Source organism: Microcebus murinus, chromosome 9, assembly GCF_040939455.1.
Source record: "Microcebus murinus isolate Inina chromosome 9, M.murinus_Inina_mat1.0, whole genome shotgun sequence".
NCBI classification, from domain to species: Eukaryota; Metazoa; Chordata; class Mammalia; order Primates; family Cheirogaleidae; genus Microcebus; species Microcebus murinus.
The window spans coordinates 58,738,941-58,762,261 of NC_134112.1; the positions used below are offsets into that span (position 1 = coordinate 58,738,941).

The following is a 23,321-nucleotide window of genomic DNA, read 5'->3' on the forward strand; positions in this document are numbered from 1 at the left end:
AGCTGCTGGCTTAAAGGGTCAGATATCTGGAGGCATGTTCTCAAGAGCTTAAGCGAACAGGAGAGGGGGCGTACACTGGGAAGCCAGCATGAGTTAGAGTGCAAGAAGGAATCATAGATTATTCAGTCCCTACAGTTACGGTGGCAAATGGGAAATAATAGAATGTGTCAAGTGTACAAATCATGTTCGAAGTAAAGAAAAAAAGAGTTGTGATCATTTTTTTTTTCTGAATAGAAAAATACATGGAGCGATCTCTGTGTCGGCAGTGAAACATAATGCGCAAAGGAGCTAAATGCCAAAGGCTAAGGAGCAACAGCAGCGTGAGAGCTGGAGGTAGTGAGGGTGCGAATGGTCAGCCTCTGCGCAGCACAGGCACCAGCTGCAGGTGGATGGAGCATGTAACTACACAATAGAGCCAGTGCACAAGTGTCTCTATGCTGCTCAGTGCACCATGCTCAGCTCAATTCCAGTAAATAAACTGAAATAATATGGATATGAAATAATACATAATAACTGGATATGAAATAATATCTATGGCAACCTTTTTTTGAAATAAGGTGGAAGATAATGTAATTATATGATAATATATAATACTACATAATAAAATATGCCAAAGGGTTATATTGAATATACTATTTATTTAGATATTTCATTGAAGTAGTAATTGAATATACTGTTTATTTAGAAACAAATATATAGAGGCCTACTCTAACCTACGCTAATATCACCTCCACCTCCACATGACTGATACCTCTACACCTTGCTCTATTTTTCCCATCATACATACCTTACAGCCATGCCATATAATTTACACACTTACTGCATTTATGATTGTCTGATCACTAGAATGGAAGTTCTATAAGTCAGAAACTTTTGTTTATTGTTCACTGATGGATTCCTAGTACCTAAGAGTATTCTGGGTTTAATGAATATTTGTTGAATAGATGAATCAATAAGGAGAGCACCTCATATCACAGCACTGCTGCAGAAAAGCAGATGTTTTGCTGGGCTCTTCCTTCTAATAAATGATATTAAACTGCCAGCACAGAATGTAACTTCAGGAATATCTGTATATCTTGCTGTTTATCTTGCTGTTCTCCTATGGCAAGACAGAAACAGCAACTTTCCAATGTGAAATTTTACCTTTACTATAATATTTTAGTAGAGGGTCCAATAGCAGCTATGGCTCTCTCAGTTGTAACTTTTATTTTTTGTTTCTCTTTCATCAGTTCAAATCAGACTATACCTTGAAACTGATAATTATCCATTCAAGAAGTTCACAAGAAATTTTTTTCCTCTATGATTAGGTATAAACTCTCCCACTAATGTGTACAGGAAATCTAAAGGTTGAAGCATTTGCTTGGGGCCAGACCAACTAAATGCAGCTTTTTCATGGGCAGTGGAGAAGCATTAATGTTTATTTTAACTGGCTTTTGCACAAAGCACTTACCAATTCTTTGAAACACTCCACAGTGGGTTGAACCTTTGAAGAAGAGATGGAACATCTTTATAAAGCAACTCATAAATTCAGATCGGCATGACCAAAGGGAAAAATGGAGAATGTCAGAGCACACCTGACTACTGGCCGATAGCACATGGGTGCAGTGGGTATCAGGGGGAGAGCCTCGTGGTGCAGGAGGTGTGAGGCCTGTCCTGCGATAACGATGATGAGCCACTCGTCAGACATGGAAGCAAATCTATTCCTCACCCCACCCTCGCCCCCAGGAATAGGGGTAAAGCAGTAGCAGTGTGGGGATTTTCATTCCATGGAGAAAGAGCTACTCGATGGGCCAAGGTTGTGAGGTCCTTCAGACTGTAACTTTGCCTACACATGAGAAGTCCTGGCATGTGGGTCTGGTTGTCATGTTGACAGGCCACGCTGTGCAATGTGGCTAAGTGCTAGGGGATCGTTCTGCTGCCACACCTTAGGACATGCAAGCCGAGTACCTGTAATCCGCAGGTACGGGATTTGAAAGAAATTATCGTGCCTGAAAGAAATCAATGTGTGAGCAAGGGATCATTTTATAAGCATTTAAAATAAAACCTAGAGTAAGGCTCTGTAGTGTTGCCAGGCTAATGGTAAGCACTGCTAATGGTAGCCACTGGCAGAAGACAATAGGGGACCTATTGTCCATGAGTTGGAAAAACTGTTTATAGGTTAAACAGCAAAACTAAAATATTGAGTACTATTCTTTTTTCCTCTGAGAAGGAAAAAGGCCTTGCTAATGAACACTAAACTGAGTGCTTCTAATGAGATGTGGGGAACCTAATGTGTTGCCTTTCATCACAGTCCCTGGTTCAGAGAATTACACCAACGAAAGCAATACCCGCATTTCCCAGATGGGTACCTCTTCAATTCTGGGCATGGTAGCCACCTACGCAGCAGAAGCATTTCAGGGGACAGGCAAAACTGGAAATGTCCTTTGCACAGAGGGCAGTGCTCTGAGGAATTCTTCCTAAGAATAGAGCAAAACTGTGGAGGAGGATTGAATGAGATTTTTTTTTTCAAGTAAGTCAGCTGGACAGAAAAAGCCAACTCTGAGTTTTGCTTTTTGTTTTGTTTTCTCTTTACCCTCCAGCTTTTCAAAGCAAAGAAAAAAAAACTTCTAAAGCTTTATTAGTTTAATAAAGTAGAGCAGCTCCTTTCCCCTGGGCTCTTTTTGATCACTCACTATGTGCAATGAAAAAAGTTAAATGCTTCGCATGACTTATTTCATTCAATTCCCCCAGTAACTCCACAAAGTAGGCCCCATTATTATTTTCCCATTTTGCAGGTGAAGAGACTAAGGCTCACAGAGGATAAGAAGGCTTCCCAAGGCCACACAAATAGGGAGTGGAGCCAAGATTCAATCCCCACCTTGTTTCCATTCAGAGCTCATGACTGGTGGCCAATTAGCATCTGATTTTGGGGGGGTTAGCATTTTCCTTCAGGGTGACAATTTATGAGCCAGGAAGCAAGTGTCCCCCAAACTTCATGGCAATCAGCATCCAGTTCAAAACATTTATTTCTCTAGAAAGGAGGAAGCAACCTGCAAGAGTTGAAAGGGCATCCTTCCAACCTCTCAATTTTTTACTTTTCAAGTGCATGTTCAGGTTTGGGGCAAGGGATAGAATGTGAGAATAATATCTTCCACGAGTTACATAAACATACATAAAAAGAAAAGAAAAGGTTTGAAATGTGAATGTCCTTTCTTTCTCACTGCTTCTCTAGATTTTGATTGGAGCCGTCATTGCCATGGGCTCAGCAGACAGAGACGGCCGCCTACACCCGGGAGACGAGCTCGTCTATGTGGACGGGATTCCAGTGGCTGGCAAGACCCACCGCTACGTCATCGACCTAATGCACCACGCAGCCCGCAACGGGCAGGTCAACCTCACTGTGAGAAGAAAGGTGCTATGTGGAGGTATGAACCTGGAGTCCGCAGCAAGACTTGGGGCTTAGGTGGTGAGAAGCTTTTTTGTGAGACACCGTAAGGGTACTTTGAAATAAAATTTTAAATCATTTTCTCTATTATTTGAAGAAAGAAACAACCTAGATATTCCCAAAGTAACTATGATCTTTGAAAGTCCAGATTTTCACCCCACTAGTAAAAAAATCCAAACAGTCCTTGAGGCCTGTGTTTTAAATGTAGTAATGAAAAATTTGTAGCAAAGCCTGGGGCTAATTTAGGGTATTTATGCTCTTTGCTCTTTGGTAGATGCTAGTTCTAAGAAGAGCATTATAGCAGCAGAAAATATGCCTTTTGAAAATGTTCCCCTTTGTGTTTACTAACCAAGAAGCACAACATTTTGATGCCATAATAAAGCAACCAGGATAGAAAATGAGCTTTCATTGTAGAGCCTGATAAAAGGTAACAATAAAACTGTTGCCCTGATATAGAAAAATACGGCTGTGCCTCACTGTGAAAAAACACAATTCATATAGCTCCAAACTTATGAAACAGATAAATTAGAAGTAATTATTCCCCTTACAACCATTTTCTCAGCTTCATAAAAGAATCCACCAAAGACATATACTTTTCAAAGTCGGCCCTCATATTCATAATATGATTCAATTTATCTCTCTTCACCATATCCACACCCCCCAAAAAAGAGTTATATTTTCAAGGAATTTGTCTGTTACAAGCAGTACACTATCTTATATAATCTGAGCGTGCAGTAACATTGGAATTGTAGATCTTCCCTCAGAACCACCCAGCCTTTGTTCTGTGAATCACGAGAGCAGCAGCTCCAACGAGGTCCTGCTGTCACCTTCTGTCCCAGCGGGCTGCTGGCGTCTCTGCCCAGCCCCCTGATGGCCCTCATACAGAATCGTCAACACGAGAATTAGGAAGGACCTGAGCTCTGTGAGCTCCCTCTTGTTACAGACGAGGAAGCTGAGACCCAGAGGTTTGGTAGCTTGCCCAGTAGTCCTCAGCGAGTCAGTGACAATGCAGTGATGGACTCTTCTCCAGGGCCAGCACTTATTTCTTTATGCCACTTGCAGTCCTCTTCCCCACGCCACCAACATCCCCAACCCCAGTTCATTAGGCCAACCTTTGGCATATGTCACTCCCTACTATACGAAGTCTTCCATATGTGCGATTATAATATTTGCATCAAAAAAAGGACCACCAGCTAATGACAGGCTGTGAATGACTAGAGAGGATAAGGTTCATTAGTCAGACTAAAAATCCTTTTCTTTTTGAGTCCCTTAGAAACTAGACTTTGAGCAAGGGCAGTCACTTAAAAGGGCAAGTCAGAAGAATTGTCAGCCCTCACCAGTGGAGACTACTATATATCTTGTGTCGTATGGAGGTTTTGCTAAGAGGTGCCATTCGTCTTTAGAAATTCATGACATGTCACTTGACCCAAAGAAGTAAAACATCTTGAATTATGCCTTATCCTTGGGCGAGATGCCAGGAGGAAGACAGTGCTTGCTTGGTTAACATTTAACTGTCTCTCTCCCTGCAGAGTGATTTTTAATAAAAAAAAGTTTTCTGTGCTATATGTTCTGTAACCTAAAGATAAATTAAAAAGATACCTGATTTACAAGGAAGTATACTGCAAAGTGCAAAACCAATGCACCAACATAATTTCATGCTCCCCTTGCCACCAGCTTATTATTGCAAATTAAATTTTGTTCTAATCAACTCAAGCTATTGGAGTGTATGCCAAATGCTGCAACAAATGTATTCTTGCAATTTGTGCATCATGTGACTTCCGTAAAGATGCTCTTTGCTGCAGTTCTTACCAACTTTACTCAGTTAGGCTTTTGAGTGTGTTTCAAGTGCATTTAATTTTTGAAAATGTTCTGCTGCAGATTGCTCATTCACACCAGGAGAGTTTCCAAGTTAATTCAGCCCACTCTTCCTTGAAAGCTCCATCAGTATTGAAAATGATTAAGTTCAGCAAAGGATACTTTGATAGCAAAGTAAATGCCTTAAAACAAGATGGAAAAGATAAAACAAAAAAAAAGCATGAGAAGATGACCTTTCTTCCTAGCTGCCATTTCTCCAAAGTGAGAAGGGACAACTACAAATGGATATGACAGTGGAGATGCCTTTTCAAGAATTGCTATTGTCATTATCATTATTATGCTTTCCTAAGCAAAGGCAATGGGAGGTACAGCAAAAGCAGTGGGAGGATGAGATGGCTTAAAGCTGAAGGGAAGTGAGAAATCAGCTTGGGAAGAGACAGAGGAGCAGAAAGGAGGCAGTGTTGCCACCTTCTTGCACAAAGGAGCAGTATTATGGGGAAAGGGCTGGGCAGAAGGGAGGGCATAAGAGTTACACCCTTCAGCCTCATCCTTGCCTCAGCTTGTACCAATGCTCTGCCACCTCAGAAGACAGAGGGCACTAACTTCCCCATGATGCTCCAGAAAGAGGACACATCCATCACAGGAGATAAAGATGGGTTAGCTACACCAGACAAAAACTTAAGATAACACAACTTGTCCCAAATATTAAATTATTAAAAAATGTACACACCAAAGATAGAAAAGCAAAATTGTCAATTAGGCAATGGCAAGCTAGATCCTCAAAAGTGAGAAGTTGTTGAGTAACAGAAGAAACTATCTAGTAGCATCTCTGATTTTATTTACCAGATAATTAGTACGGATCTGGCACCTGGAACTAGTTTTGAGAGACAATGTCTTATCCATGCCAATAGCTCTGATATTTAGATGCTTTTTTCCCCAAGAATGTTAGAAGCATGGCTGTAATTTCAAAAATATTTCAAAATAAATTTAAAAAATAAACAAGCTGTGGGAAAAAACATATTTATATGGTTAGTAGCTCAGCAGTGAGCCATTCAACCTAATGGGACATTATTTTGAATGTACAACATTCATCTGAGGGGACAGAGTCTCTGAGGAATTTCTTAAAGTATAAATCTAGAATCGATATGAAAAAAAGTTTTATGACTTAATCAAAACATGTTAGAGTCACTCTTAAAGCCATCAGCTTCTTTTCTCTAACACCTAATGGAAAATCTAATTCTTGGCCTAATGCCAAGAAAGGGAAAGTGTTCTTGGCAGCTAGGTGGAAGGTTTGGCCACTGTCGAGGGTGCCAGTGCCTTTCCTGCTCCTGGTTACTGCACTTTTTTGCCAATTCTAAATGTATTTCCCTTGTTCTTTGTCTGTGAGCATGTCACCCATTGAAATAAGTTGTCTGCCTTGATGAGTGTCTGCACTAATGGCTGCAGGCAGGCCAGCCCTGACTTTGCAGGGCCACAGCCTGTGGGCTGCCCTGGCCCCATGAAGTACCATGAGGGACCTGGTGCACATGCACGGGGATACCCCAGCCCACGTGTCTAACCTCTGTCCACACACATACCCCACCACCTCAGCCATGCTTCAGGGGAAAATCTGCCCATCTGCAGTGCTGTCATCCATCTGGAGACAGTCAGGAGAAGAGGCTCAGGCACACCTTGGAATCAGGCAAGGTCTAGGTGGTCACAGAATCCTAGCGCTCTGGTATCTTATGTGTGATCTAGAAAGGAAACAAAGGCTCCCGTTGAATAAGTCCCTTTGGGCCTGTGGATTACTCACTCTATGAAAAAATAGACGAATAAATAAATAAATATATCAGGTATTTTCAAGAGGTGTTGGGGAGTGGTCAAGACTGTGGTAACCTGCGAACCATATACAGCCCCAGCTGATGAGTGCCAAATATTTCAAGAGAAACTGGAAATTCATATTTCTGTAAAATCTCCCTATTTATAACATTGGCAATTAGTTTTAACAATTATTAAACAAAGTACAGGCCAGCGTTGTACAAACCTGGAGCAGCCCCAGGCCAGCGGTTATCTGTTCCGACCTAAGCTGTCTCACCTGCCAGGCACTGTCAGTGACTCCCACCTTCCCAAAGCAAGACCCTCTCTCAGTCAGCTGGGGATGAAATGGATGCTTAACCTAAAAATTAATTATTTGACTTGAGCAGATACTTGACTAAATTCTTTGTGCCCATTTATATGTGAGCCAGAAGAATGAATCAGGGATCCTGGAAATTAGTGAATTTAAAAGAAAAAAAATTATACATAGTATTTAGTCACTTTATGACGTTTTACTATACTTTTCTTAAACAGCACTATTGATGCCCTACCCAGGAAGGGTTTTTGTAAAGAAGACCATTTCATTTGGATCCAGAGCTAAAGGATGCAGGGTTGCTTCAAGTGCAATCATGCTACCAATTGTCAAGTGTTGGGCATCCAGAACAAGCCCAGGAACAACTTGGAAATCTTAACTCCCTGATTTTAAATATCCTCATTTTGCTAAAGATAAAGAACTTTATTCTGGGATTGGAAGAAAAGTCTAAAACCAATAGCAAAGTATTCTATTAATGTATTTGACTCTTTCACTTGCCCCAAGACCACTCATGTTGACTTAGTCAATGATTTTCTTTCTCTCTCTGGAACCTATGGCAAAGCCACTCCCAGCCATTTACTGCAAAGACAGATAATTTTTCTTTGTTGCCGATTTACTAACAACCACAGCTCTCAACCCCCTAAAATGTGACAGCCAGAAAATGAGATCTCTCTTGTCACTGCCTATGACATTTAGTTACTGATTTGGTCCAATAACTCGGGGAGATTTTCAATTTAATGTAGCAGCATAATAATTGTTTGTTTTTCTTCTTCCTATCTCTAATCACTTTATTTCCAACTTGTACAAGGACTGATAAAGGACATGTGCTTCACCAAGACAATAATAACTTGTCTTTGGATGATGTTTTCCAGCAGGGAGGATAGATTTTACAGGCAGAAGTTTTAAATTCTGGTTGAAAAGAGGGAAAGGCTTTGACATTGTCATTCTGTTCTTTTATGACCTCAGTACATTTCTTACAGATAAAAAGCATCCATTTTTTTCTTTTATTAATACCTTATTAATTAGATCTTAAAGAAAAATCAAATTTACCAAACAATAATAAATAGCAGCCCAGGTCTCATTCATTCTGTGATTACAAACAAGAAATGAATACATTTTTGTAAGGCCATTTCTTAATCTGAGTATGTGAATAAGGCAGCTCTTTCTTTATCTATCAGTGTAACAAAACATCTCCTGTAGTCTCTGTTCTTTCTCCCTGGCTTTTTCATTTCAAAATTGAGCTGCAGCTTATGAAGTTGAGAGCCCTCTTTGGAACTTTTGCTAATTATTTTTAACATGCCATATGAGACAACTTCCACATTTCTAAATAGGAGACCATATGTAGAGTCCCAAAAAGGAATCATTATTGCTGGTTATTTTCCATCTTATTGTTCCTCTGTTCCATAAACATCTTTTGAATATACTAATCAAATTGTAAAATGGAAATGAAACGAACTATTTCTAATTACAGTATTCTAGGTTCCTGCATCAGATCTTTTCATCAGAGTGCCAATACCTAGGTATTAAATCAAAATGACAAAATTCTTTCTGGATGGTAGATCAACTCTTATTTCAAAACCTGGTTTCTCTTGGGTGCCAGCTTTCTGTCATTTCTCCATGTAAATATACCTGCTTTCTCATGAAAGTATTGGTTTGGTTTATCTGGTTGATAATAGAGTATATTTTGTAATACTATGGACTGTAAATGAACAAGACCTCCAACACCAACTTAGAGATTAAAATTTGTAATTCCTTTTCCTGATATCATTATTAGCTTTAATCCTAGAACAAGCAAACTACTTTTTTCAATGAAAACCTCAATTTATTCATTTATTCCTTTAAACTACTTCATTAAGATATGGTTGATGTACAAAAAGCTGTGCAAACCACTTTTAAGAGTATATTTCCCACATACATGAAGTGAATTAACACTTCTAGGCTATCAGAATATCATAAAATAGAACTATAGCTCTTTAGAAAAATTTATGATAGGTTACTTTACATAGACATTTCCTGGGCATTAGCCCTACTTAAAATACATCCACAGCAGCATTTCTCCAAATGTGGCCTGGAAACTTGATCCATATTCCTGTGCCCAGTCTTCCCTAGACCTACTGAAAAACCTTTCCATGGGGCGGGGCTGAAGATGTCTATTTGCTGCAAGTTCTTTAAGTGATTCTCATGTGCCATACAGTTTAGGATCCTGTCTACTTGTTTTGTGATCCTCTTCATGAAATAATTATTATGCAGCTAAAAGGCTCATTATCTAAACCTTGGCATTGTCCCAGGAGTTTGCAATCTTCACAAGAAGAGCATATAAATACGTAGCAGCACAAAGGAGGCTGCTGAGGGGTTTAACCTGTATTCGCTATGAAGGCTTAAACTGGGCCAAGACCCAGGGGCTCCATACCTAGGCTTGTAGCTTTTCAAATGCTCTGTGGATCTAGGGGAAAGAGCGGCCAGTCAACCAGGCTTGTAACAAGACCAGTGTCTAGGACAGTGCCTAGTACACAGGGGACATTCATTAAGACCTTGTCAAATGACTGAGTGGCCGTGTGTGGTATGCATTCCAGGGGAGCCCTGCCCCGAGAACGGGAGGAGTCCAGGCTCTGTGTCAACCCACCACAGCTCTCCACGCAGTGACTACGCAACCTACACCAACAGCAACCACGCTGCCCCCAGCAGCAACGCCTCTCCTCCGGAGGGCTTTGCCTCCCACAGCCTGCAGACCAGTGACGTGGTCATCCACCGCAAAGAGAACGAAGGCTTTGGCTTTGTCATCATCAGCTCCCTGAACAGGCCTGAGTCTGGATCCACTATAAGTAAGTGTCTGATTTGCCTGCGTTTGAACAAGGGGTCTTGTTTGTATTTATTCTGGTGGTCGGGATACTGGACAAGTAAAGCAGAGGACTGTTGTAGACACACTGTGCACCCTGAAAGTCGCAAGCAGTGGGCACACATAAGGCCTCCTTCACACTGACTCGCCAAACGTGGCTGACCTTTGGCTCAAGAAGAATGCAAGAACTCAGCTACTGTCTCCCCAACCCCTCACCCCCTGTAAAACTCTTCATTCATTTGTAAATGGGGAAGAAAATAAAACAGAGTGATGTAGTCCTATTGCTATGAAAGGAGGAGTGCTCCTTTTTATGGGCTGGTCAGAGGATGCTTCTCTAAGGAAGTAAAAAATTTTCATTGAAAGCTGATCAATAGAATGAAACCAGACATGCAAAGGATCTGGGGAACATCAGTCCAGGCAGAAGCCTTAAGGTGGGAAGGAGGTCAGCTTTCAAGAAACATACAGAAGCCCAGTGTGGCTGTGGTGTGGTGAGCAAGGAAGAGTGGCACGAGAGCAAGACAGAACTAGCCAGGAGCCCGACACGCAGGCTTCACAGGCTGTCAGTAAGCAGTCTCAGTTGTAGTCCAAGTCCGTGGGAACCACTGGAGGGTTTTAAGCAGTGGACTGAAATCTGACTTGTACTTTTAAAAGATGAGTCCAGCTGCTTGTGGAAATTGAAATCAGTGGGGAAGAAGGGGGAACAAGAGTGGGAGCACAAGACACAGTCAGGAGACCATTAAAACAGCCTTGTGGGTCCAGAGATATGGTGCCTTCCCCAGGGTAGGAGCAGTGGGTAAGGGGAGAAGCAAATGAATGCAACTTCTGAGGCTCCTCCAACCCTCAAGTTCTGTGAGTCTATACAACAGGTGACAGTCAGAGCACGTATTTCTTTTCCAGTAGGCCATCTTAGTAGACGCTCAGGCTTCTTTGTTTGTTTTTCTTTCTGCAACACTATTTCAGAACTCGTTCAGCAACCTGCAAGCAGTAGGACAGAAGAAGGGACAGGAAAACTTGTGCATTTTCCATGTTGAAGTGATTTGGCCCAAAATGTTGCAGATAGAAACCCCAAAATAAAGGAACATTAAGAGAAAAATAAACAAATAACTGAATCCATGTTTAGTCCTAAAATTTGTATAAATTGTGGTAGTTTTCAGCACATGGAGATAGGGGAAGGGTGAGTGTCAAACAATACTCAAGAAATAAAATGATTGAGAAGGAATAAGAACTTTATAAGATAAAGGTAATGCTATCAAAATACCACCAGAACTACATGGAGAGAATTGCCCCGTTTAGCTTTTGCCTGGAAAAATTCAAGAGTGAAAAGTATAGAAGCGTTAAACCTCGGCAAATATGTGCAGAAGCCAAATTATATCCATCTGAAAGTACAATTTCATTTCTCTCTTTCTTCTTGATAAGCTGAAGAAATAAATCCAACCTTTAAGCATAAACTAAAAGCAGAATTCTGTCAGTACGATGGATTCACCAAGATTAAAAGGACACAAGACTAAAGATTTTCATGAATTATATAAACAGCCTTCCAATAATTTACACTTGGGGAAAATGTTCACAGAGAGGTTTTGCAGCTATTCCAGTCTTTCAAATTGTTTATTGGGGCAGAATACCTAAAAGGACTAGAATAAAAATAAAAAGTGTGCTTCCACAGTGCAAGTGTTAAGCATGCATTTAAAGTCTCAACTTTATTTGAAGTGTGACAGCGTTAGTTCTAAACGTATAGGGGAATGTGTGTGTGGTGTGTGCAACATGCGTGCACTTATTATGTAAAGAAACCACAAATACTTTTTCTGTTGCAAATAAAATCTGTGCATAAGTAGATTTGGAAGAGAAAAAGTGTAAATGTTTATAAATAATAAGTGAATTTTTCTTCCTACCAAGTGACATCAGACTGACTTCTAAAGAACAATTCTAACCACTTTCAAAATGGTATTACTTTGCATCACCCTGGATAGTGGAAATATATCCTGGAGTTCATGATGCTTCATAACTCCTTCTTCACATATTTATTTCTTTTCAATTTAGGGAGTTCGAAACACAGGTTGCCCCATGCTCTATGGCAAACGCAGCTATTACACTGATGGCACGTTGCATTTACAGTCTGTAATTTGCAACATGTACCTAAAAGCTTCCTGGAGCTGATGCTGCTTCATACTGAACATCTGTAATAATTTTGAACTCTAATTTTGAGGATAAATGCTAAGTACCACATGAATGGGAAAGAGCCATCCTTGTGCCACAATATCCACAGTCAAAAATATCAAGGGTTCCAGGGCTCTGTGAGACTAAGAGAGGGTTATGCTGTCAGGTGCTGAGGAATCACAGTCATTACCAGGGCTTGTGACCTTTCTCTCTTCATATCTTACCTGAGTCCAAGGATCATTAATGTATTCACTGGGATTTCTCATGGCTACTGAAGCCTTTTCTTGGTGAACAAAGTGCTGTTTGCATTTGACAGTAGCACCATTACATTTAGGCGAGGATGGTGTGGTTCACAACCTGGGTGCCTCCTACTGCCTCAATTTGAAACCTGGCTTTATCTTTTACTAGCCACATGATCTTAAGGAAGTTACATAACTTCTTGGGGCCTCAGTTTCCTTGGTTGTAAAGAAAAGATCATTTTAGTCCTTAAGTCATGGGGTTGTGATGAGAGTTAAGTGAATTACTACATGGGAGTGTTTAGAACAGCACTGGCTCAGAATAAGCACTAGATATGTCATTGCTGCTATCTAGACCACCATCCCTGCTAGGAATATCTTTCCATTCCACCAGCTCACTCTTCTTGATAGCACAGAGTTCACACTGGCTGTCAGGTCAGTTAGCTATTAGTCGGAGCCAACCACACTCCCAGGGCAGCTAAATCTGGGCAGCAGATGAGCGTATCTCTGAGGGCAGCTCCCCTTGCCCTCCCTCTCTCCCCATACGCTGATTTTCTGGGAGCACCGTCTTTCTCACCACCCAAAACCTGCAGCCTGGGTCAGTGGTGGGGGCAGGTAAAGTACTGGCAGCCACACCAGGCCAGCTGAGTGTGCCTTTGCTGAGGCCTTGAGCTGGAATAGCAAGTTCATCACTCCAGAATTCACAAGCCAATAAACTAGAAAAGCCATGGAAAACATCAAAATTTAGACTGGAAGCCATCCATGCCTTTTAGAATCTTCCTGCAAACATTATGACACTATTGAATGTTATCAGTGAAGAGGGGACAGATGAAGAACCCAAATGTCAACTTCCCCTCCCTGGGGTTAGAGATACCTTCCACAGCTTCTTCAGCCATGCACCAACTTCACCAGGGGTGGGGGATATTCAGCTAATTGGGAAATTGGGAGATGGCGTTCCGGGCTTATTTATTGCCTGATATTTAGTAGTGCTCTTTACCAAGGCCTCACGTATTTGTTTTCAAAATGTTATTTCCCAAAAAAATAAAAAGGAACTTTATATCAATCAAGGTAATGAAGGAACAAACTGCTTCCTTTTAAGGCCAGTGACTCAGAAGGCCAACCATTACTTGGGAGTAGACAGGTCTTAGAAGCCTGCTATCTGTAGTGCAGAAAAATCCTTCTTAATTTAAAGTGAGAATAAGAAAGCTTCCTGAGCATTTTTGTCCCATTATCCAAAGTCTCAAGTATTTGTTTCAGAACTTAAAATTGGGCCCAAGGGAAAACAAAGTGGTTTCCAGACCAGGGCCTAGGGTAAGAATGAACCATAATAGGCAATTGCATCTCAAATTCCTAAAAATATTTGAACAAAGATTTATAGACAAAGATGTTCATTGCCATATTATTAATAAACATAGAAAACTAGAAATAATGTTGAAATGGGTAACTTTGGAATATTTGGGAATCAAGGAATTTCCTGACATTGACTAAGTGTTATCCCTCTCACTGAGGTCTATGTGCACAGGAGAAGACTCAGGTAGCCTTCTGACATTGTGTGGATCAGATGCTCACTCTATAAATTGTCCCAGGGGCTTTGTGCAATGAAGTTGATAGGCTGGTCCTTGGGTCTCCACAGCTCAAGCCCTCAGTCCTGACATCAGGTTTTATTGCAAAGCTGCAACCTGTCCTTAGAGGTGCTTGCTACCTCCTCACCAAACCCGCTTTCCCACCAGAAGTTCCCAAGAAGGGCTTTGGTACAAGTGGTGAAATAAAAGAGACTCTTAATTTCCAACTTTTCTATACTTTGTCAGGAAGGTAATGTTGGAATATATGGGGTGGACATACGAGGCAGCTTGGATGTCAGTGTTGGAGACTGACAGCCTGTTGAGGGAATTTCTAAACTTAGATACAGGCCCATAACAAGCTGTGAGTTAGAACATATTCTGGATTGCAGCTGTAGCACCAATCTAAACAGTCAACACTGGGGGAATAAATGTTTCATTCCTTCCTTCCTTCATTCCTGTTCTCCCAGTGGTGCTGATTTGATTATCTGTCTCTGAAGATCTTTGTTTCCACGTGTGTACTTTCCCCAGTACAGGTCGGACTTTGGCTTGGTCATCCTCACTTCTTCCCCTACGGCCAGTGCCATCTGATGTTCAGGGAAGGAGTTGGTTATCTTTGGAAAAATGCCCTGATGACTTCCTGAAGTCCTCATGATGTCCATAGGCTATGGAGTTTAAAAGATATTTTAGAGATTCAAATTCTTAGCTAGCAAGTCTTTTATGACATTTTATTTTTTATTTATTTTATTTTTTTGAGACAGAGTCTCGCTTTGTTGCCCAGGCTAGAGTGAGTGCCATGGCGTCAGCCTAGCTCACAGCAACCTCAAACTCCTGGGCTCAAGCAATCCTTCTGCCTCAGCCTCCCGAGTAGCTGGGACTACAGGCATGCGCCACCATGCCCGGCTAATTTTATATATATATATATATATATATATATTAGTTGGCCAATTAATTTCTTTCTATTTTTAGTAGAGACAGGGTCTCTCTCTTGCTCAGGCTGGTTTCGAACTCCTAACCTTGAGCAATCCACCCGCCTCGGCCTCCCAGAGTGCTAGGATTACAGGCGTGAGCCACCGCACCCAGCCTTTTGCGACATTTTAAATCATTGTCCCAAAAAAGGATGAAATAAAACTGGAACTAGCAGTGAAGTCAGTATTTTCCCCACCAAAACTTACCTCATTAACCACACAGCCACTGAATAATCATTGAATTTAGGGAAGGCACAAAGTAAAACAAAAAGCCAGGATCTCTATACTCTTGCCCCAAAACAAAAAGATTTGAACTAAATGAAAAGAATACTGGACAGTGAGCCCAAGCCTCACACCAGCTTATCCACCAACTCCTGTGTCCCTTGGTCTTCCTGTGCCCCCTCCTCATCTTAACTACAAGGGAATATTGTCTGTATAACTTCTTCCAGCTCCAAATTACATTCTCCCATAAATCAGCATGGAAAATAAGGTAGTAGATTAGTTTTGTTGGAGTGTGAATAGTCTTGAGTAAGTTTGAGGCTTGGATCATATTTTTCATTAGTTTAAGCTCTCATTTTAACTCTTGTTGCCCTCTTCTTTGATTATGTATTGAAAGTGCTTCCTAACATTTTGAATTCTTCTGTTCATCTCACCCTCGGTCAAGAAATGATCTGAAACAAGCACTAAACCAGCTCCCCTTTTAAGACGATTTAAGGCAGTTTTTTTTTTCTCCCTCTTTCACTTCATAGCACACTGGTAAAATGACATTTGTTTAACAGACTGAGATAAAACAAATGAGGCTGCTGAAGGCAAGAGGAAACTCCCCTCAGAAGGTTCTACCCCTGGCCCCCACCAGGCTGCACCCAATCATCCTCAGCTGTCTTGGCACACCTGCAACCTCTAGAACATACTCCCTGTAATGGCATCACGGTTACAAAGCTCTGCCCTAAAGGGAAGCATTTAAATAGCAACGAATAAGCACCTCATCTTATGTTTTACTGGTTTGGATTGTGGTGGTGGATTTGTTCTTTGATCACCTTAAAAACAGATAATAGGTGCAACTGGTGCTTTTCCTGGTACCTTCTCTACATCATTGTAAACTTTGACTCATCAATGTTCCATCCCCAAAAGTCATTGCATTGCTAGAAAGTTACTGGAAGCACGCTCATGCTGTTGGACATTCCTGTTAATATTTCTCATAGGTTTACAAAAGCTAGTTCCCTTTCAGAGTTCTTAGTCAGCTTTGCGACATGTAATATTCCCTTATTCTTTAAATGAATCTCTAGTTTGGATTCCTTCAGCAACACAATGTGTTTACTCTGGGCTTTGATTATGCTGAGAGCAGCTCACTTAGGAACCATGATGGTACCACCCACACTGTTCAGATGAGCCCTTTAATAATAGAAGGGATAAGGGGGTGGGGACCATAGGTAAAATGCCAATTCCCCACCCCACCCCCCACAAATATCCAGCTTCTAACTATAAGTCATTGTCATCATCATAGAATAAGCAAGTATCTTCATAATTTTGGGGGAAACTTACATATACAAAAAAGATAAGATTGTGTTCACCATCTACACTGATGTGAATGTGTTTTAAAACATATAAGTCTTTTCACATTTATTGGTATGACTTTCTGTTTCATGAGGTAGCCTAGGGTAGGAGTGGAGTGCTAAGGATGGAAAGTACACCACGAAAGATGGCACTTTCTACATACAATCCAGTCTTCCTGTAACAAGTTCTTGACCCTCACATTCCCGATAAAAATGTCTACAGTCACATGCCTCTGTCACATTTGAGACCCTGGGTAATCTGGACTCAGCCGCTTTTCAACAATGGCTCTTCACAGTTCCATTCCATGCAAGCTGGGTTAGTTACCTACTCTGTCCCTGAGCCCATGTTTTTCCTACTGCCACTTAGAATGCCTTCTCTTATGCAATCATAATTTTTACCAAGGTTTCTCCAGCCACTATGCTCAGAACCTTACGTTATATTTAATCTTCATAGCACCCCATGAGGTAGAGGCTCTTGCCCTAACAGTTAACATCTCTCACAATCAGCTCAAAAATCTGATCTCTTAAACTTTGCTCGACCCCTCCTCCACCTCCCTCAAGTGTTTTCTGTAATTCCCACGTGGAAATTCTTGTCTGTAAACTTACCAATTGTTTACTGTTCCATGACTTCCCTTCTGTCATTATTTCTATATTACTATCTGTTATTGTCATTTTACTTCTCATGTGTTTATGTTTTGCTTCCTCTCCCCCCCCCCCAAAAAAATGGTAAGTTCCTTAAGGGCAAGGAACAATGGCATTTCTTTAAATCCTTCTCAGTTCCTGGTAGGTGTTTTTAAAGGATTTTCACGTAATTTAGGTTGATGAGATTCTCCTATACTGATCAAGGACAGTACTAGCAAAAGTGAAACTGTGAATGTGCTCTACCCTGCACCTAAACCTCACCGTTCATCCCTCAAAGGCAGCGAGATGTGTTTTTGAGAATGGGGGAAGCAGCAGAGGATCACTTAGGGGAGGAATTGTGTGCAAGCTGGTCCTTGCCCAGCATGAGAAATTACACTATAATAAAGTGGAACTGCAGCAATGTCCCAGAATACAGATTTCCCACCAGTTGTTCTCAGCCTGGGGAAATGATCTGGTAGCCAGCTCAGGGTCCCAGAAGAGGGGGCACTCTAAGAAGTCAGGGGCGGGGGAACCATCTGGTGCCTCTGGGCAGCCCCACCAGGCACACACGTCTGGGTTGCAAAGCCCTTGTCCTCCGAAGGGCCAGGCAGTGGCCTCGGTGTACTCTGATTCACCTCATCCTGGCACCGACTCCTCCAGGAATCGTTATCCATCTGTGTGAGCACCGCCTTAGCGATAATTATATGGTCCTAAACAGGAGAGTTTGGATGGCATCCCAAGCTCCTTAGAAAAAAGTATTACTTCACATTATTTATTCATTTCACAATCCTCATTAACAAAGCAACCCATTTCAGTTCCAAGTGAACAACTTCTGAATCGCATTACTTCTTTACAGGATCATACTCAGCTAAGACCAGGATGAACAGGACCTATTGATTCAATCCCATTCTTTCAATAGTGAACAAGACTAGTTTTGTTCCCAAATTAAATCCTGGCTGCCTGGGTCCCACCAGTAACCAAAAAAAAAGAAAAAAAGAAAAGAAAAGAAAAAATATTTTTGCATCAAACTCTTGAGTACTCTGATATCCAAACATTGAAGCATTTATTAGCTAAAGTAGACAAATGCAAACATTTCACTCTCTTAGCACTAACAAATTTAAAGATCATTAAATTGTAAGAGTAAGTCTGCAGAGAATACCATCATTTTTGTTTATTCTCAAGAAGAGGTGCAATACACTCTATAAAAAAAATCCGTGAGTGTTCACAGTGCATTTTTTAAAATTCTGGATGATTTTTTCTTATTGTTTGAATGAAGCTCATAAATCATAAGTTTCTCCCACTAGGGAATCATTTTTCAGGAAAGTTTTTATTATTGTGTTCAAAGACTCTCCAGGCAGCAGCAGAAGGTGGATGTCTTCTTACCTTTAGCTATTCAGTTGTCTTGAAAGTAATAAATGGGTGATCAGTGGCTGTTTCCTCTGGGTTTGTGTCCTGCAGCTCCTTCTTATTTACTAAATAGCACAGGGGGATTGCAACTAAGAAGAAACCCCAGGTCTCATGTACAGAATGGTCCTCTAGCAATGGAATACGCCTGCCCATCACTCTCCTGTGGGGTTCAAACAGGTCCCTTTTGCAGGAGACACTTTTTCTTTACATTCTAGTCCAGGCCTCATGTTGGATAAAATTCTCTGTAATTTTACTTTTCTTCTTTTTTCCCAACAATCAACCACATAAAAAAAAATATGTCAGGGAAGTGTCCTAGGAAAGCTGATTCCACACGTGGAATATTTTAAAAGCATATTGTTGCTAAGTGGGTACAGTATTGTCACTTAGCATTGTCCAACTATGTTGAAAAAGAATTATAAAGGGATATCTTTCTCATTTGGATTGGGAGAAATACCATTTCTTTTTCATGTCCAACTTCCACCAAGGACTTAGGGAGTACCTCTACTGAAACTCCTTCCTACCACACCAAATCTGGTAAAAGTTCTTTTTATTTGTTCATTTGACCATCAATAAATTTGTGATTTAAGCTGGATTTGTTCCCAACCAAGTTATTCTCAGCACTTGGTTGGAATCATTTCTAGAGATCAATCAGACAGCCTTTTCTGGGTGATGAGTCAGATCACTAGGCATTCCTAAGATTTTTATACTGCCGGAAAAAATTAATTAAATCGTAGAGTGTGCCATTGGCATTTTTATTTTTCAATCTGATCTCTCCCAGATCTTATTTCTCTAACCCAAGCAAAGATTTGCTCCACAAAGATGCTCAGATGTTGGGTACCTGATGAACCCATCTGCTTGCAAGAGCGAAGTGCCCCCAACCTTCTGTTCTAAGGCTATTTATCATAAAGATGTATATTTATGGATTTGTCATGAGTGGAAGGTCTTCCAGAAAGCAAGGAAGAGCACATATTATAAAAGACTTTGCCCTTATGGTTTTCCAGCACAGAGCAGTTGATATTGTGTGAGATAGAAGAAGAATATTTCAACTTAGAAATCTTCATTCAAGTTTTATTAGGCTTATTAGATAAACAGCAAGATGAAAAATAGCTACATTTCTATAGGCACTTGACAAAATTGAAATAGAATAAAACCTGAATGACAAATTGGCCGCTGATATTGATGCTTACTGGAGCTCAGTCACTCCCAGCTCCAATCAACATGTATGATCACATGCTTCAAAGCGGACCTCAAGGTACCTACATTCCTAGCCCAGCTCAATTTATACACAGCTATATGTGTCACTCTTGTGAGATGGAGGCAAGCTGTTACCCAAACATACTTTGCAGATAGAAAATGAATACATTAGGCCCTCCCTACTGCTACTGCTAGTGTCTTCCTTGAGGTTCTAGCATAGCACTGTGCAGTAGAACTTTCTGCAATAATGGAAATGTTCTATTTTGTACTACACAACATTGTATCCACTGGCCACATGTGGTATGGAGCATTTGAAATAAGGCCAGCATGACAGAGGAACTGAGTTTTTAATTATCTTTAATTCCAATTAATTTAAATGACCACATGTGGCTAATAGCTACCATGCTGGACTGCACAGCTGTGGAGTATTTAGTGGCCTTCAAATTTCCTGCCTGCTTCCAGCCTCATTGCCACTCTATACTTCAGTCCACACTTTGCACTGCTACCATCGTACTCTTTCTAAAACAAGTCTGATGATCTCACTCATTAATAACTCTCATAATCCATTAGTGTCTTCTCATTTGGCTATAAGATCAATGCCAAGTCCCGAGTGTAGCCATTAAGACCTATCAGGACCTGTCCTTCCCTCTTTGTCCCAGGGCTCACCGTTGTCTGTGCTCACTGCACTCCCACACCCCACAACATGGAACTTGCCGATCCACAGGTCTGTGTCTCTGCAAATCACATCACCTGTGTCTGTGATGTCCTCCCACCCCCATTCTTGTCACCGGGAAAAGTCTTGTTTGCCTTTTCTAACTCTGATTAGACAGCATTTCTTATCTGAAAACTTCCCACCCCTTCTACTCTCCCCTGCCCACCTCCTCCTCCTTTCTCCTGCTCATTCTCTCCTGCTCATTCGACATCAGTTTCGGGGGGAGAGGATGGTTTTTCTTGTATTCAATTATTATTATTTTTTTTTGCTTAGCTTTATTTCCATCTAAAACCTCTTTTATCTCCTTCTGCTTTTTCACTTTCCCCCCATTGTAAGCTTTAATTTCTATATTTTAACAGTAAAATGTACCCTTTTTAGTCTGTAGTCTGGATGGATTTTTCTTTCATACTTAGCTAAAATGTATTTACTACTTACTATGTTACAGGCACTGTGTTAGGATTTTTAGGTATATTATATCATTTTTTTAATTTCAGCATATTACAGGGGTACAAATGTTTAGGTTACATATATTGCTTTTGCCCCACCTGAGTCAGAGCTTCAAGAGTGTCCATCCCCCAGATGCTGCACACCGCACCCATTAGGTGTGAATATACCCTCCCTTCCTCCCCCTCCCACCTGCCCGACACCCAATGAATGTTACTACTATATGTGCACATAAGTGTTGATCAATTAATACCAATTTGATAATAAGTACATGTGGTGCTTGTTTTTCCATTCTTGGGATACTTCGCTTAGTAGAATGGGCTCCATCTCTATCCAGGATAATACAAGAGGTGCCGGATCACCATTTTTGTGTGTGTGGCTGAATAGAACTCCATGGTATACATATACCACATTTTATTAATCTACTCATGTATTGGTGGGCACTTGGTTTGTTTCCACATCTTTGCAATTGTGAATTGTGCTGCTATAAACATTCTAGTGCAAATGTCTTTTATAAAATGTATTTTTTACCTTTGAGTAGATACCTGGTATTGGGATTGCTGGATCAAATGGTAGTTCCACTTGTAGCTCTTTGAGGTATCTCCTTATTGCTTTCCAGAGAGGTTGTACTAGTTTGCAGTCCCACCAGCAGTGTACGAGTGTTCCTATCTCTCCGCATCCATCCCAACACTTATTGTTTTGGGACTTTTTGATAAAAGCCATTCTCACTGAAGTTAAGTGGTAACTCACTGTGGTTTTGATTTGCATTTTCCTAATGATTAGAGATGTTGAGCATTTTTTCATATGTTTGTTGGCCATTAGTCTGTCTTTTTTTTTTTAAAGTTTCTGTTTATGTCCTTTGCCCACTTTTTAATGTGATTGTTTGATTTTTTTTCTTGCTGGTTTTCCTGAGTTCCAAATAGCTTCTAGTTATCAATCCTTTATCAGATGTGTATCATGCAAATATTTTCTCCCATTCTGTAGGTTGTTTGTTCTCGTGATAGTTTCCTTGGCTATGCAGAAGCTTTTTAATTTGATTGGTCCCATTTATTTATTTTTGTTGTTGCTGTGATTACCTTTGGGAGTCTTCATAAATTCTTTCCCTAGGCCAATGCCTACAAGAGTTTTTCCAACATTTTCTTCTAGAATTCTTATAGTTTCATGCCTTTGGTTATCCATCGTGAGTTGATTTTTGTGAAAGGTGAGACGTGTGGACACTGTTTCAGTCTTCTACATGTGGCTATCCTATTTTCCCAGCACCATTTATCATGTGGTCTGAATTTTGACAATTGTGTTTAGTGCTACAGTGAAGTCAACCCCTCCACCCACTCCCAGCCCTGGCAACCACTGTTTTGTTTTCTGTTCTATAGTTTTGCCTTTTCCTATATAAATAGAATTATACAGTATGTAGCCTTTTTAGTCGGCTTCTTCCACTTAGCATAATGCATTTTAGATCTTTCCGTGTTGTTTCATGTGTCAGTATTTGGTTCCTTTTTAATTGTTGAATAGTATTCTATTGTATAGTAGTTTGTTTGTTTATCCATTCCCTAGCTGAGGAGCATTTGGCTTGTTTTCTGGTTCGGATGATTACAAATAAAATTGCTAATAAACCTTTGCATATAGGTTTTTGGGGAGAATTTGTTTTATTTCACTTGGTAAATATCTAGGAGTGGGATTGCTGGTTCAAAGAGTACCAATTTCCAAAGTGGCAGTGCCATTTTGTGTTTCAGTGTAAGAGGGCTCCAGATGATTCCCATCCTTGTTATTTTTAGACTTCATAGTCATTCCCTAAAGACTAATGATATTGAAAAATTTTTTGTATGCTTTTTGCCATCCAGATATCTCCTCTGGTGAGGTTTCTTTTGTTTTTTGGTTTTTGGGTTTTTGTTGTTGTTGTTGTTGTTGCTTTTTCCGCTTTTGGTTTCTTCTCTCTTCAGATGATTAGCACTTCACTGTGAACAACAGAACACATTTTGAGGCTCTTCAATTCTTTTTTCATTTCTCATGTTAGAGTAATGAAAGTCATTTTATGATGATGGTCTCAGATACAATTATGGAAAAAGTTTTGCTAGGTAAGAGTAAAAACACATATAGTTTTATTATATAATGCTTGAAAATATAAGTCATGAGAGAAAATACATATAAGCAGAAATCCAAATGAAGTTAAAATGCGTAGTATTTTAGTAAGAAAGATAAGGATAAGAAAGACCAGGTGTGGTGATGCTCTCACTTTTCAAGTGAGGAAACTGACATAATTTATTAATATTGGACCATTCAGAGGTCCCACTGCA

General features: G+C 40.5%; 1 protein-coding gene across 4 annotated transcripts in view; it reads left to right on the top strand.

Annotated features, from left to right (window-relative positions):
- MAGI2 (membrane associated guanylate kinase, WW and PDZ domain containing 2) overlaps positions 1 to 23,321 on the top strand; it is a 1,296,878-nt gene that overhangs the window by 1,145,501 nt on the left and 128,056 nt on the right. For all 4 annotated transcript variants that reach the window (XM_020289800.2, XM_076006486.1, XM_076006487.1 and 1 more), the window contains 2 exons: positions 3,212 to 3,404; positions 9,920 to 10,168. In XM_020289800.2, coding sequence (XP_020145389.2) covers positions 3,212 to 3,404; positions 9,920 to 10,168 — 442 coding nt within the window. The remainder of the gene's footprint in view (positions 1 to 3,211; positions 3,405 to 9,919; positions 10,169 to 23,321) is intronic.